Source organism: Pipistrellus hanaki (genome assembly GCF_964339955.1).
Source record: "Pipistrellus hanaki genome assembly, chromosome: 5".
NCBI lineage: Eukaryota > Metazoa > Chordata > Mammalia > Chiroptera > Vespertilionidae > Pipistrellus > Pipistrellus hanaki.
This window is the reverse complement of record NC_140507.1, coordinates 70,360,892-70,375,637: the sequence shown is the minus strand read 5'-3', so window position 1 is coordinate 70,375,637 and position 14,746 is coordinate 70,360,892. Positions and strand designations below refer to the sequence as shown.

The 14,746-nt window shown below is 61.4% G+C and overlaps 2 protein-coding genes across 5 annotated transcripts in view; one reads left to right on the top strand and one right to left on the bottom strand.

Annotated features, from left to right (window-relative positions):
• The window catches only part of SBNO2 (strawberry notch homolog 2), a 53,450-nt gene extending 43,673 nt beyond the window's left edge, over positions 1 to 9,777 (top strand). For all 4 annotated transcript variants that reach the window (XM_084885397.1, XM_084885398.1, XM_084885399.1 and 1 more), the window contains 20 exons: positions 336 to 441; positions 840 to 993; positions 2,104 to 2,280; positions 2,790 to 2,887; positions 3,511 to 3,587; positions 3,945 to 4,136; positions 4,397 to 4,566; positions 4,950 to 5,081; positions 5,552 to 5,687; positions 5,807 to 5,919; positions 6,031 to 6,102; positions 6,180 to 6,288; positions 6,478 to 6,552; positions 6,632 to 6,775; positions 7,136 to 7,230; positions 7,301 to 7,393; positions 7,605 to 7,736; positions 8,014 to 8,090; positions 8,356 to 8,546; positions 8,641 to 9,777. In XM_084885397.1, the coding sequence (XP_084741523.1) occupies positions 336 to 441; positions 840 to 993; positions 2,104 to 2,280; positions 2,790 to 2,887; positions 3,511 to 3,587; positions 3,945 to 4,136; positions 4,397 to 4,566; positions 4,950 to 5,081; positions 5,552 to 5,687; positions 5,807 to 5,919; positions 6,031 to 6,102; positions 6,180 to 6,288; positions 6,478 to 6,552; positions 6,632 to 6,775; positions 7,136 to 7,230; positions 7,301 to 7,393; positions 7,605 to 7,736; positions 8,014 to 8,090; positions 8,356 to 8,546; positions 8,641 to 9,110 (2,813 nt within the window). In that variant the 3' untranslated portion in view covers positions 9,111 to 9,777. The remainder of the gene's footprint in view (positions 1 to 335; positions 442 to 839; positions 994 to 2,103; positions 2,281 to 2,789; positions 2,888 to 3,510; positions 3,588 to 3,944; positions 4,137 to 4,396; positions 4,567 to 4,949; positions 5,082 to 5,551; positions 5,688 to 5,806; positions 5,920 to 6,030; positions 6,103 to 6,179; positions 6,289 to 6,477; positions 6,553 to 6,631; positions 6,776 to 7,135; positions 7,231 to 7,300; positions 7,394 to 7,604; positions 7,737 to 8,013; positions 8,091 to 8,355; positions 8,547 to 8,640) is intronic.
• A 1,136-nt stretch (positions 9,778 to 10,913) lies between these two features.
• On the bottom strand, positions 10,914 to 13,323 carry GPX4 (glutathione peroxidase 4). Its single transcript, XM_084885404.1, has 7 exons — positions 13,152 to 13,323; positions 12,108 to 12,202; positions 11,890 to 12,034; positions 11,614 to 11,765; positions 11,485 to 11,509; positions 11,240 to 11,299; positions 10,914 to 11,165 (listed from the first exon to the last, which is right to left on the bottom strand). The coding sequence occupies exons 1-7, from the start codon at positions 13,233 to 13,235 to the stop codon at positions 11,133 to 11,135; spliced, it is 594 nt and encodes a 197-aa protein (XP_084741530.1). The 5' UTR covers positions 13,236 to 13,323; the 3' UTR covers positions 10,914 to 11,132.
• Between the last annotated feature and the right edge of the window lie 1,423 nt (positions 13,324 to 14,746).

Below are 14,746 nucleotides of genomic sequence, written 5' to 3'. Positions count from 1 at the left end.
TCATGTACACACTCTGTGCTGTCTGGCCTGGTGTAGCCATAGTGGGGTATCACAGGTGCCACCCATTCATTGACCTCGAAACCTGGCCCAAAGGTGGCGCTCACTCTCCCTGGGCCAATGGTAACTTCCATATCTTCGTGGATGCCACCCCCTATCAGGGACTCCCCTCTGCCACCTGGCTCCAGCTCCTTGGCTGTAGGTGCTTTCTTGGGACCTTCAGGTCCCTGTACCTGGTCCTTGGGTCATTTCCAGTGTCATGTCCCTTATCTCCTTCTCCCCCCCAAACCTTGCTGGGTTGGACAAGCTGATGATAACTACCACCTCCAACTCCCCAGGCGCCTCTGAGCCCCGAAACATGATCTACATGAGCCGCCTGGGCATCTGGGGTGAGGGCACACCCTTCCGGACCTTTGATGACTTTCTGCATGCCATCGAGAAGAGGTGAGTGCCCCTCCCTGCCTGTGACGGGCCGCTGAGAGGTCCACAAGGGGGCTCATCACATGCAGAGGCCTGGCATCAGTGTGCCCAGTCCACATCCGGGCCCACACCTCCAGCAGCCAGAGTGAACTTAACACACAAATCCTGCCCTTTCTCTGTCTACACTTTCCATCGTTCTAGGAGGAAGAGCCCCTCCCTGCCTTTTGCGCACCACCACCACCCACCTCAGCCCAGGGGGGTCAGGCAGATGGGAGCAAAGTCCCCGTGTGCCTGTCCCTTCCTTGTCCTCCAGGGCTCAGCTCCAGGGGTCAGCCCTTCCACAGCTCCACCACTTGATGGGACTCAGCATGTGGTCAGGCAGGTCCCTGCTAATGCTCAGGCAACTTTGTCTCCGTCCACAGGGGCGTGGGTGCCATGGAGATCGTGGCCATGGACATGAAGGTCAGCGGCATGTACATTGCGCGCCAGCTCAGCTTCAGTGGTGTGACTTTTCGAATTGAGGAGATCCCGCTGGACCCGACCTTCGAGCGGGTCTATAACCGTGCAGCCCTACTGGTGAGCAGGTGCCCGGGGTCTCTAACTGCAAGGACACATCATGCCTTTCCTCTTGGAATTACATCCCTGTCACCTTCAGCATCTGTCTTTAAAAACACTACAGGGATTTGTCAGGTTACAGAAAGGCTGAAGCAGCCAGCCCACTTGCCAAGGTCTTTGGCTGGAGCCTAGCAACTCAGTTCTGTTCAAGGCGGGATTCTTTTTTTCTTTTTTTTTAATATATATTTTCTTGATTTTTTACAGAGAGGAAGAGAGAGGGATAGGGAGTTAGAAACATCAATGAGAGAGAAACATCATCAGCTGCCTCTTGCACACCCACTACTGGGGATTTGCCCGCAATCAAGGTACATGCCCTTGACCGGAATCGAACCCGGGACCCTCAGTCCGCAGGCCGACGCTCTATCCACTGAGCCAAACTGGTTTCGGCCAAGGCGGGATTCTTATGTGACTGTAGTGATGTGGGCACAGGGCTGGGCCCCACCCACCTCCCCATGATGTCATGAGTACTTTGTCTCTAAGCTGTTTCCAGTGTCCACATCTCTGTACACTGTGGCCTGGCCCTCATCTTCACCACCTTCTCCATGTGCGGTGGGTTCCTGTGTCCTCACTGTCACACCTCCATGAGACAAGCCCTGAGCATTGGCTCTGCCCGTGCTATATCCTTGCCTCAAACCAAGACGGGGTCTCCCGCTCAGCACTGCTGACAGCACCAGGTCATCCTATGTGGGGTCCATCCTGGGTGCTGAGCAGCATTACTGGCTCCCACCCATCCGATGCTGGGAGAACCCCCCTGCCCCCCCTCCCAGTCATGGCAACTACAGATGTCCCAGTGCCCCTGGGAGCAGGATCGCCCAGGGTGAGGGCCCCTGGTCTAAGTATCCAGAGTATGGTAATTGCCGAAGGAGTCCCTGCAGGTGCCCCTCCCCTTCCTGAAATCACCGGTGGCACCACGTGTTTGTTTGTTTTTTAACATTTCTGCCTGTTAGGTATTGGCAGAGCCTTTGTGTTGCTCTGTGTACAAGCCTCCCCCCCCTGGCCCCACATTCCAGAGGGCGGGGCCGGGGGACAGTCGGACAGTAGTGAGCTGGGCCGCGTGTGCTGTCGTTGCAGTGGGCCGAGGCCCTGAGCGTGTTCCAGCGGGCAGCCGACTGGATCGGCCTGGAGTCCCGCAAGTCCCTGTGGGGCCAGTTCTGGTCGGCTCACCAGCGCTTCTTCAAGTATCTGTGCGTCGCAGCCAAGGTGCACCGGCTGGTGGAACTGGCCCGGGAGGAACTGGCTCGGGACAAGGTGAGTTGGCAGCAGTGGTAGCTGGGCCTCATGGCTGCACCCCGGATGCTAGCACTGGTGCCTGAGGGAGTGAGGTGGTGGAACAGGCACCAATATCCAACAGTCACAGAAAAGCCCAAATGTAGCTGGACTGAGTCCAGGAAGACAAGGGTGAGCTCAGGTCCAAAGGTTCTGGTTCTGCCTGACCCCAGCTCCCTGCAGCCGGGGGCCGGAGTGGCCTTGCCCTGGACTCTCCGTGTCCAGAACTGGTGGGTCCCCAGAAGAAATAAGACACAGAGTAATGAGGTCTGGAGAGCTGAGGTCAGATGTTAGCTGCGGTGCAGAGTTCCTTCATGGGTCTGAGTGTGTGAGGCCCTGGCAGCCAACGGGACCCAAAGGGAGGCAGGAAGAAGAAACTGAGGCAGGCTGGGTGTCTGACTTCAGGGGCTTCCCTCTGGCCCCTTGGGGCCCTGCTCCAGAGCTATGGGTGGGGGTTCCAAGCGGGCTCACCCCCACCTCATCCCCCACAGTGCGTGGTCATTGGGCTGCAGTCCACAGGCGAGGCCCGGACGCGGGAGGTGCTGGATGAAAGGGATGGGCAGCTTGACTGCTTCGTCTCAGCCGCCGAGTGAGTGATGCAAGCCGGGCGGGCAGGGTGGCCACACCCAGGGAACCCCTCCCGGGCGCGCTGGCCTCCCAGCAGTGACCTGTGGCCTGGCCCTGCCCCAGGACTTCACGTGCTGACCCCTGTCCTCAGGCCTCAGGCGCAGCTAGGTTTTAAAGCCACAAAGGTTAGCTGTGGTGACTTGGGGATCAGAGGGTCTGGTGGAGGGTCCCAAGATTTCAGAATGAGCTTCCAGGAGCCAGTCCCCCCACTCCTCAAAATTTAGGGACTGGCCTTCAGGGTCCCCAAAACCCCAAGCCTCTCTTCCCAGCCCTTAGTAAGCATGGGTTCCAGTGTGTGCCCCCCTCATTCTGGCTTATCCCCCCTGGCCCAGCATTCTCTCCTTTCTCCAGGAGCTCCCAGCCCCACATACCCAGCCCACCTACCCTCATCTTGGGGGTTACCAGATGTGTCCACCCCCTCGTCCCTCAGAGGTAGTCAGCTCCACCCAGACCACCAGCCCCCCTCCCAGTCGTAGCAAAACTGCCCCTTGAGACGCTGCCCCGCTGTCCTCTGGACCCAATCGCACTCGGCAGACGGGACAGCATGTTCATCTTCATGTGAGAATAAATGGCTTCTCCTTTCAGGGGCGTCTTTCTGTCACTAATTCAGAAGCACTTTCCTTCAACCAAAAGAAAGCGAGACAGAGGGACCAAGAGGAAACGTAAGCACCCACCCTGCCTGCAGCTGTGGCCTGTGGCCCTCCTGCTGCCTCTCCAGCCCTTCCTTTCTGAGCACCATCCCAGGTCAGCTGGCCACTCCTGCTGCTCCCGCTGCTGCACAGGGTGCCCTCCCCACGTCCGCCTGCAAAGGTGGACTAGGAAGAGTGAGGTCACAGACAAACCACGGCGGGGGCAGTGAGCAGAGTGCCCCGACCGCAGGCTCCCAGGGCGAACTGGTGGGGGCAGCCTCTAGCCACACTGCCCGCTCATGAGTTGTCACGTGCTGGGCCCCAGGCCAGACCCCCACAGGATGGAGAAGCAGGGCTGGGCCAAGGTGACCCCTGGCTCCTCCCCTGCAGGGCGGCGGAGGGGCCGCGGGGCCAAGGCGTGCAGGCCAGCATACGAGGCAGCAGGTGTGATCCGAATCAGCGATGACAGCAGTACCGAGTCGGATGCTGGCCTGGACAGTGACTTCCACTCCTCCCCCGAATCCCTGGTGGACGATGACGTGGTCATCGTGGATACCATTGGGCTTCCTGCTGACGACCGCGGTGAGACCTGTGACCCCCATTTCCCTTCTTTATATGCGGGGAATAGGTGCAGAGAGGGGAAGTCAGCACCCCACACTGGTCAGCAGCAAAGCTGGGTTCATACAGACAGTCTGGGCTTAGAGAGAATGTCTGGGCCCCCACACGACCCTGCACCTGGCTATCCCCAAGGCTAGCGGGGACCCCCTTTCAGTAGGCTGAGCCCTGTGAGTGGGTTGTGGGCAGGTCACCTAGCCAGTCCCTCTGACTCTGTGGCCCCACAGGCCCTCTGTGCCCCTCACAGCGGGACCCCCACGGCCCCGGCATCCAAGAGCAGGTGGAGCGGCTGAAACAGGACCTGCTAGCCAAGGTGCATGTGCTGGGCCGGGAGCTGCCAGTCAACACCCTGGATAAGATCATAGACCAGCTGGGGGGCCCTGAGCATGTGGCGGAGGTGAGCTCTGGGCCCCCCCTCCCTGACTGAGGTTTTGGTGCCCCCTGGTGGCCACTCCAAGTCCCTGCCAACTCTGAGGTTGGGGGCAACTACAGGGTCCAGCATGGGGTGGGGGGCAGAAAGTGCCCATCTCCCACGACACCTTGTGTGCCCCTGGGCCTGTGGGTTCTGGGCGCAGTCCTCGGGCCCCAGGCTGGACCCCCCCACCCCCAGTTTTCCCTGCATGTCCTCCCTTCCCACCCACACTAACTATGCTCTTTCCTGGGCTGTGCCTCTGGTGCCTCCTCATATCCTTTGTAGCCCCAGGTGGTTGGTCTCAGGGCAGAGACGGTGTTCTGGCCCCTCCCCTCACACACACTGCTCCTTGCCCCTGCCCTGCACAGATGACGGGTAGGAAGGGCCGTGTGGTGTCCAGGCCTGACGGGACTATTGCCTTCGAGTCTCGGGCAGAACAGGGCCTCTCCATCGACCACGTGAACCTCAGGGAAAAGGAGCGCTTCATGAAAGGGGAAAAGGTTAGGGGGCTTGGGGGCTGGGGGGCAGGGTACCCGTGTGCCAGTGCCCGTGGGCAGGGAGGAAAAGCTTAAGAGAGGCCCCGGGCAGGGGAGGCACAGTTTTGAGTCCTAAGGGGCTACCTCGGGACCACTAACCACCCTGTCCCTGTTATGGCTGTGTGCATGCGAGTGTGCATGTGTGCCTGAGTGTGTGTGTGGGGGGGGGGGGCATAGAAGCTGCCTCTCACCCCGTCCTGGTGGAAGCCGCCTGAGGAAACAGGGGAAGTGGGCATCCAGGAGTGACCCAGGGATGGTCCACACTCCATTCTAAGCCCATGTGGCCACCTCCCCATTGCCCAGATGGAAGGTACCTCAACTTGCTGTGTGGGTCACCCTGATGTATTGAGGGTGACCCAGGGCATAGGTACGTGGGAGAGTTAAGGGAAGACTGCCACCCATCACGCCAACCTGACCTGTCTGTGTCCCCCCAGCTTGTGGCCATCATCTCAGAGGCCTCCAGTTCTGGAGTCTCCCTCCAAGCTGACCGTCGGGTCCAGAACCAGCGGCGCCGGGTCCACATGACACTGGAGCTGCCCTGGAGTGCAGACCGTGCCATCCAGCAGTTTGGTGAGCCCTGCCCCTCCCCAGGAGGCCCAGCCTCTTCCTTTTCCCTGCCCCAGGCCAGCCCTCGCCTTGGTCCTGCCCCGCTGGGGCAGCCCCTGAGAGCCCCCTCCGTCTGTCTCCAGGCCGGACCCATCGATCCAACCAGGTCTCTGCACCAGAGTACATCTTCCTCATCTCAGAGCTGGCTGGGGAGCGCAGGTTCGCCTCCATCGTCGCCAAGCGCCTGGAGAGCCTGGTGAGTGGTAGGCTGGACCAGAGAGCTAGGCGAGAGCTGGGCGGGGGGCCGTTGGGGGAGCTCCCCAGGAGGGGAGTGAGGAAGGGTGTGACAGCTGCCCATCCCTGGCAGGGGGCTCTGACGCATGGGGACCGCCGCGCCACTGAGTCCCGAGACCTGAGCAAGTACAACTTTGAGAACAAGGTACCCGGGAGGTTGGTGCTTGGAGAGGAGGGGTTCCTGGGACCTAAGCACAACTCTGACCTGGCCTCTCTGCTCAGTACGGCGCCCGGGCTCTCAGCTGTGTCCTCAGCACCATCCTGAGCCAGATGGAGAACAAGGTGCCCCTGCCCCAGGGCTACCCAGGAGGGGATGCTGCCTTCTTCCGGGGTGAGCTGGGATGTGGCACAGAGGCGGGGGGCGGGGGGTCTCACTGAGGACCAGGGTGGGGCACCGGGATTGGTAGACTGAATGTGTGTCCAAATATCCCTTTGACACACACCAAAGGGACACTAGTGGCAGAGGGACCTGGGGCTGGCTAGGGCAAGAGGCACGTGTGAAAGCCCTCCCTTTCTGCAGACATGAAGCAAGGCCTGCTATCGGTTGGCATCGGTGGGCGGGAGTCCAGGTCCGGCTGCCTAGATGTGGAGAAGGGTGAGTGCCCCTCACTTCTAGTGGGCTGGGTAGCGAGTGGGTGGAGTTGACGCGGCCTGAGGTCCTCCTGCCCCCGCAGACTGCTCCATCACCAAGTTCCTCAACCGCATCCTGGGGCTGGAGGTGCACAAGCAGAACGCGCTGTTCCAGTACTTCTCCGACACCTTCGACCACCTCATTGAGGTGGACAAGAAGGAGGGAAAATACGACATGGGCATCCTGGGTGAGTGCCACCAGGGGAGAGGGAAGGGCCTAAAGGAACCGACAGCCAGCACCCCACACACCAGGCCCTCGCCAAGAACACCAAGGGCCAAGGGAGCCTCGTACCAATAATGCTTTTATTCATAACATTTACAGAGAGCGTAGACCCCTGCTTTACTTAACTGCCCCCAGAACAGCTGTGCAGGGAGGGGTCCTGAGGGGTTCATTGGGCCAGGCTGACTCTGCTGGGGAACCTCTCCCTCTGCGGGGCACCTGAGAACTTGGGGTTGGTGCCCCCCAAAGCCCAGAACCAGAGCCAGCTGAGCAGCACGAGGCCCTCGCCCTCCCGGGGGCACCTTCTCACCTGGTGTCCTCCCCCCAGACCTGGCCCCAGGCATTGAGGAGATCTATGAGGAGAGCCAGCAGGTGTTCCTGGCCCCCGGACACCCGCAGGACGGCCAGGTGATCTTCTACAAGGTGAGCAGACACCGCCCCTGACCCCGGCCCCGGCCCCCGCCCCCATCCTTAACACCCACGTGCCTGGCAGATCACTGTGGACCGTGGCCTGAAGTGGGAGGAGGCATACGCCAGGTCACTGGAGCTGACAGGCCCCCATGATGGCTTCTATCTCTCCTACAAGGTGGGCAGACCTGGGGACAGGACCCCAGGCTTGGGGAAAGGGGCACAGTGCTAGAAGCCGGGTACGGCTGGGGGGAGGGGGGAAGGAGAGTGAGGGGCAGCTTGCAGCCTCATCCCCTCTCCAGCACACCCACCATGGGAACCCCCACCTGGGCTGTGTGCCTGTCTGCCCCCAACCTCACAAGACACCCCCCCCACCATCCCCCGCCCAGGCTCGTGGCAACAAACCCAGCTGCCTCCTGGCTGAGCAGAACCACAGCAATCTCTTCACCTTGTATAAGCCCAACATCGGCCGGCAGAGTCAGCTGGAGTCCTTCGACAGCCTGTGCCGGAAGTTCCACCGGGTAGGGATGGGGATGGGGGAGGAGGCAGGCAGGGAGGCCCCAGGATGCTCATGTCCCTGGGCTTATGTGTCCCTATTGTGTCCCGCTGTGACCCTTCCCTGCTGGGGCTTCTGCAGCCCCAGGCCTGCCCTCTGTGTGCAGCCCAGCTGGCCACAGGAGGGGGCTGCCAGACTTGAGATGAGCCAGCCTGGGGTGCTCCAAGCTTCGTTTTCCCCAGTTGTGAACTAGAAGTGTGGACGGGTCTCTCACTCAGGGTCTCACCCGACTGTCCCCCTAGGTGACGGCGGAGGAGGCCAGGGAGCTCTGGGAGAGTAACTACACCGTGTCACTGAAGCACTGCAGCCACACTTCGTGGTGAGGACCCGGGTTGGACTGAGTGGGAGGGGGCACACTGCATTAGACAGTCCTGCCCCATTTTCTCTGGGCAGCTCTGCTAGAGATGGTCCCACACACCACACAGGGGAAGGGGCCCTTTGGGCATGTGGGGCATCCTAGGACCCCCAAGAGTTGGCATTTACAGAGACGAGCTGAGCTAGAATGGGGGAGAAGCCTGCAGGTTATCATGGGTAGGTGTGGAAGGCACTGAGTGTCTGAGCTGCCCTGCCTGCCTGCCACACAGGAACCGGCAATGCCGGCTGGTGCAGGAAGGCAAGGACTGTGTGCAGGGCCTGAGGCTGCGGCACCACTACATGCTGTGCGGGGCACTGCTGCGCGTGTGGGGCCGCATCGCTGCTGTCATGGCTGATGTCACCAGCAGCAGCTACCTGCAGATTGTTCGCCTCAAGACCAAGGACAAGAAGAAGCAAGTTGGTGAGTGGGTGGGCGAGCCAGTGGAAAAGGGGATTATGGGGATTGGTGGGCTCTGCACCAGAGGCCTGACCTGCCGTCCCCATACGCCCTGCAGGCATCAAGATCCCAGAGGGCTGTGTGCCCCGTGTGCTTCAGGAGCTGCAACACATGGACGCAGACGTGAAGCGCAAGAAAGCGCATGGCCAGGGCTTCCCTGTGCCGTCACCCGCCCTGTGCCCACTGGCACTGCCCTGTGGTCCTGGAGAGGTCCTGGACCTCACGTACAGCCCACCAGCCCAGGTCTTCCCACCGCCCTCGCCCTTCGCCTTTCCGCTGCCCCAGGACCCTGCGCCCACTCTGCTCCTGGGTACCCCGGATGCTCCAGCTGACCCTGCTACCCTCGTGCACGAGGGCTGCGACATCAACTTCAAGGAGGTGCTAGAGGACATGCTGCGTTCTCTCAATGCTGTGCCGCCCCCAGAGCCCCCTGGCCCCCTGGGAGGCGGTGCAGGGGTGCCAGGGGGTGGGGGGGGGCCCGAGCGGCAGAGCGTCATCCAGTTCAGCCCCCCCTTTCCCAATTCCTAGGCCTGAGCTGTGCCCCAGCCAGGTGTTCTTCCTGGATGAAACCTCTCTGTAATACACCACATCTACACAGATATGGTCTAGTACCAAAGTGGGTGGTGAGCAGGGCTCCGGTCCTGCCAACTACTGAAAGGAAGGGGGGCGAGGGTGCCCCTCATCCGGGTAAACAAGGCCTCCACTGCAGTGCCTTCCTGGTCGGTGCCTGGGCAGATCCAAGATGCTGCCACCCTGCCCAGTGCGGCAGCGGGTGTGTATGTCCCACTCAGGGCTCGGGCAGGGCCTGGGGGTGGAGCTGCCCTCTATGTGCCTCTCCTGTCCTGCCCTCCAGGCCTGGGTGGGGCTCTCCTCCCCAGCCCCCCTTTTCAGGCCTAGAAACGCCGGAACCCCTGAAATACACAAAACTGGGTGGCCCCTAAGAGCTGGAAACTCAGGAAACCCCCAGTTCTCAGGGCCTTGTCTCTGGGAGGTTGTGGGAGGCAGACCCCCATTAATATATGCAATTCCCCCCTACCTGCTCTCTGCTCCCTAAATTATTGCCCAGTGCCTCTGCCAGACCTCGGAATCTTTCTGGGAGCTGGAGGGGTGGGCAGCCCCTTGTTTCTATGTGTATTTATAATTCAGTGTATATATGTAAAAATATCTTTTTTAAAATATATGTGCCTTTTCACTACTTCCTAGGCTGTCTGCTCCTCTGGCCCACAGGGTGGTAAGGAGGGAAGGTGGGGGTGGGGGTGAGGGGTGCCTGGTCCCACTTTGGGCAATGAGTTCAGGGGATGGCTACCGTCTGCGAGGCAGAGTTTGTGTGGAACTGGACTGTTCTTTGCCCAGACACTCCTCACTGGGTCATTCATTGCTTTCAGTCACAAGGGCTCATCCCACTCACTGGCCTTGTGGGTGACAAGCCAGGCGGGAGGAATACACCCACTCACCAGGGCCGCTGCCCACTGTGGTCCAGCACAGCGGAAGTCAGCTGCCTTTGGACCAGCTGAGCCAGGCTCGTGATGTCTCGGACCAGACACTGCCTCCTGCCCACTAGAGATGAAGCCCACGGGGACCCTCATAGTGGCGATACCAGTTCCCCAGGCTTTGGCCTTTCCCCCAGGGCTTCCTTCCAACAGGCAGGGCAGCCCAGAGACGGAGGCCTCAGGAGCTGGGTCTGGTCTTGAAGGCAGGAATGGATGCCAGGCCCCTCCTTGGAGCTGTGGGGAGCACATCAAGCCTCTGGTCCAGGGGCAGGGGACTGCCCCCAGCCAAGAAGCTGACAAGGGGCAGAAAGCACCTCCTTCTGCAGGTCCCCACCTACGGCAGGCCTTCTAAAGCTATCTGAAGATGGGGGCCCAGTCACTCTCCAGCAATACCACTCCCCACCAGCTGGCCTCACATTATTCCCCATCTTAGCGAGGAGGGCTGTGGACTACTCCCAGATTACACCAAATGAGGACCTTGAGCAGACTTGGGTGCCCTGGTTCAGGGTCCATACAACAGGCCAGTCTGTTGAGCAGGCCCTACCCAGCGTGACTCTAGCCAGGAGCAACTTGGTGGATGCTGTGCTCCAGGTGCCTGCCTGCCGCACCCCCCCCCCCCCTTGGCCCACTTGAGAAGACCACGGCCCTGGGCAGGCCTTAAGAGAGACCTCGGACATGGCTCTGGGCCAGGAACAGCACCAGTTAAGAATTATCAGCTCTGCCAGTGCCTAAGGGGTGGGGCTGTCAAGATTAGAAGCAGGGCTGCAGGGTGAATGCAGTCATCCGAACCTCAAGGGAACTCCACCCCATGACCTCCCAGGGAGACAGAAGCACCAAGCCAGCCAATTTGTATGTTTTATTCCCACAAGGCAGCCAGGGGTGGAGTGCGGAGCTGCGAGCCAGGCCGGGCCGAGGGGCCTTCCTCCGGCAGAGGTGCACGCCGGGTTCTCGGGTCTGCCCCACCAGCAGGCTGGTTTTTAGACAGACTGTCATGAGTGCCGGGTGGAAGGCTCGGGGCGCAGGCGGTGGGCTCAGATGTGGGGGGTGCACACTTGTGGAGCTAAAGGTAGCAGGGCAGGTCCTTCTCTATGACCTGTGGGAGAGGCAGGGTCAGAACATGTCTTCCCAAGGCACCACTCCCAGCAGGCTCCCTGGAAAGGCACCTACCTGGGGCTCTTCCATGGGACCATACCGCTTCACCACACAACCGTTCTTGTCAATGAGGAACTGCCGAGACACGGGGTTTCAGCAGAGGAGGCCCCCGTGGGGCCCCTGCAAGAGGGCTGGGGGCAAGCCAGCAGCCCCCACCTGCTGCCCCATTAGGGTCAGGCTTAGGGCCTCTTGGGATAGGGGTAGTGAGCTGGTCTTGGACACAGTCCTGGCCTATTCTGTCCCCCAAAACCCTTCCTTACCTTGGTGAAGTTCCATTTGATGGCACTAAAAAAAAGCAAGAAGTCATGAGGAAACCCCATGGAAACTGCAGCCTCCCCTCCTCAGCCCCTGGGGAACCATCCTGCCCGCCCTCTCCTCCCCCCACTTACTTTCCCAGGATGCCCCTCCCCTTGGGCTGGGCTTTCATCCACTTCCACAGAGGGTGGGCGTCATCTCCGTTCACACAGATCTTGCTATACATATCGAATTTGACATTATAGCCAGCAGCGAACTCTTTGATCTCTGCATTAGTCCCTGGCTCCTGTGGCAAGTAAAGAAAGGTACCCGGGTCAGTGTGTGTGTGTGTGGGGGGGGCGGTGGAGAGAGGGGGAGCGTGTATCCCATTTTAGTCCTCCCTTCCACGGGCAGACCTTCTCCCCACGTACCTGCCTCCCGAACTGGTTGCAAGGGAAAGCCAGGATCCGTAAACCGCACTCAGCATATCGGGCGTGCAGGTCGACAAGCTGAGTGTAGTTTACGTCTGTTTTGCCTCATTGCGAGGCCACGTTGGTGACGATGCACACGAAGCCCCTGGAGGTGGGATGGGGTGGTCAGAGTTGGTGACCTTCCCTCTGCCTCCCCCACCAGGCAGGTAGGTACCCACCGGTACTTGTCCAGGTTAACCGTGCGCCCGTCGATGTCCTTGGCTGAGAAATCGTGCATTGACTGAGCACAGCGCCAGTCATCACGGGAGGCGCACTGCAAGACACAGACCAGGGAGCAGCTGAGCGGCTGGGGCACCTCGAGGCCCGAAGACCCCGGCCAACTCGTCCAACCAGATCCCCACCAGGTCCCCACCGCAGGAGATCCCAGGTGGATCCCTGCTGAGACTGGACCCTGGGACAAGAAAAAGACAAGAGCTCCTCCTCGTCAAAGGTGCAGGCAACCTGCGCGCGCAGGGCACATTTAACTGCAGACTCCAGGGCGCAGGGAGGGTTGGGGATCGCACCAGGTGCCCCAGCCGGCAGGGGACACCACCACCTTGTGTGGGGGGCCCCGCGCGCACCGGATCCTGATACAGGTCACAACTGCTACTCTTCCAGGAACGGGGCTCCTTCTGCCGGGGGCGCGTCCTCCTGCGATCGTAAGCTGGAGCCTTCCGACGCCCGAGGGCGCGCCGCCGCCGCCGCCGTCTTTGCCGCCGCCTGCTCGGCAACCGGCGCCGCTGCCTGCAGCGACCCCGGGAGCCGGCGGCTGCGCGGCCCATGCCAGCCCTTCGGACGCTCCTGTGCCCACCAAGTGCGGCATCCGGGGACAAAGGGCCGGTAGCTAGGACTCCGGCCGCCCCTCTGTGACGCCACCGCGCAGTGTCCCGGGGCGTACAGGGAGGGGGAGGGGCGGTGTCGCCCCGAGGCGCGTGACCCCGGATTAACCAGCCCAAGGGGGCTCCCCCACTCTCCGGGCCCCAGCCTGGGGCCAGTGGCCTAGAGGCCCCCCGCTGTCCCGACGCAGCGGCCCGAAGGCCCGACCGCTCAGCCCTTCACAGCTGGCCAAGACCCCCAGCCATGACCCTGCCTGTACCCCAGCCCGCGCGCTACCCACGGTCCAGCGAGCTCCCACCCAAGGTCGCCGTGGCCCTGCGCGCCACGGTGGAGGCCGCGCGCCCGCCCTAACGGCCCGCCGGCCCGGCCGCCGGCACCGCACTCACCATGGTGCTGGCCACGCCGGGCACGGCAAGAGCACCACACAGAAGCGCTGGCTTCAGCAGGCGGCACAGGCGGCTGAAGCTCATCTCTGCGGCGGCGGGGGCACCCCGGAGGCAGCAGCTCCTCCCCTCGCCGAGCCGACCAATGGACGCGCGCCGGCGCGCCTGCCCTCCCATCCTGCAGCCACGCCCACCGGCGCCCTCATTGGTCAGCTGTGACGCGTGACAGCGACAGCCATTGGGAGGCTGGGGTGAGGGGTGTGTGGGGGCGGGGCCTGAACGGGCTGCGGTTTTGTTGTTGTCTGTGACTGCGCATGCTCGCTGGCGGGTGGGCGGCCGCCTCCACGCCAGCGGCTCGTTGGTGGCCCGTTGACAGTTACCGGGTAGTTGACCACGGCGCCGGGGGGTGCCACACAACCTGAGAAACTACTGGAAACCCGAAGGGAGGGGTCTTGAACTTGCAGAAAAATCGCTCCAGCTCTTTGAAAACTGGAGTTTTTATTTTAATGTCAATAAAACCAAACTGGGGACTGCGCGAGGCCCCTCGGCTCCATCTGGGCGTCCAGGAGGGCCTGGGGTCACCTAGAGGCGGGTGTCCCCGGCCAGAGCCGCCCACTGCCGCAGTGTCCGCCAGCGGGGGGGCGGGGAGAGCTTCACGGTCCTTAAACCACTTATCTAGGTCACACCTGAGCCCTGGCGGGGGTGGGGGGGTAGGCGGAGTCATTAAAACGGGCTCCGTGGGATCCCCCCCCCCCCCAGGGAGAACAGGTGGGGATGCCCAGGTGTGTGCTTACAAGGAAAACAACCCCCGAGCGAAGTCTCCACTTCTACATTACAGGCGGTGCGTGCACAGCACTGGAGGGCCCCACCTCTGGGCTCAGGCACTTGGCCACAAGGGCAGAGAAAAATGACCCACCTCATTCTTGGGACCTGAGTCATGGAATTCCACAGCAGGCCTGGCTGCCCCATCCCCCAGCCATGACTGGAGCTTGACCCTGGGACTGCAGAGTGGTTGCAGCATTTTTGTGTGTTGTCAACTTCTTATCCCTTTGTTGGACCCTCCCATGAACATTTCTGCAGAACCCAGGGGGGGGGGGGCAGGACTCTAGGGGCTGGGTTCATTTGGGAGAACCACTGAGCCCCCTCCCTCTGCCCCCGACCCAGGCCTGTCAGAGGGCAGAGCAGGTGGAGTTGTGTGGTAAAGGCAGTAGAGGAAGAATGTCCCCCTGCCCGGTTGCTCCATGCCCCTTCTTACACAATGGTCTTTATCATGGCTTCCTTACTCCAGCGGAGCCTCCATCGTCTGGGAGTCACCCCTGGGGGTGGGGGCATTGTTTCAGCTGGGCCTCCTCACTTCTCAGAAAACCCTCCTCAGTTCCTCCCCTTGGCAGCACTGAGTATCCCAGACAGTCTGGGCCTTAGGGAAGACTCAGCTGTTACCACTTTTAAGTTTGATCCATTGTTATTCGCTGTTATCCATTTCAGAGTTGCCAGAAAAACAGCACAGGGTGAGCCCCCGTGGAGTACAGCAAGGGTAAGAGATGGAGGGTGGGACTTCACCCCTTGCCTGACTTTGTCCCACATACACAGAAGAACAG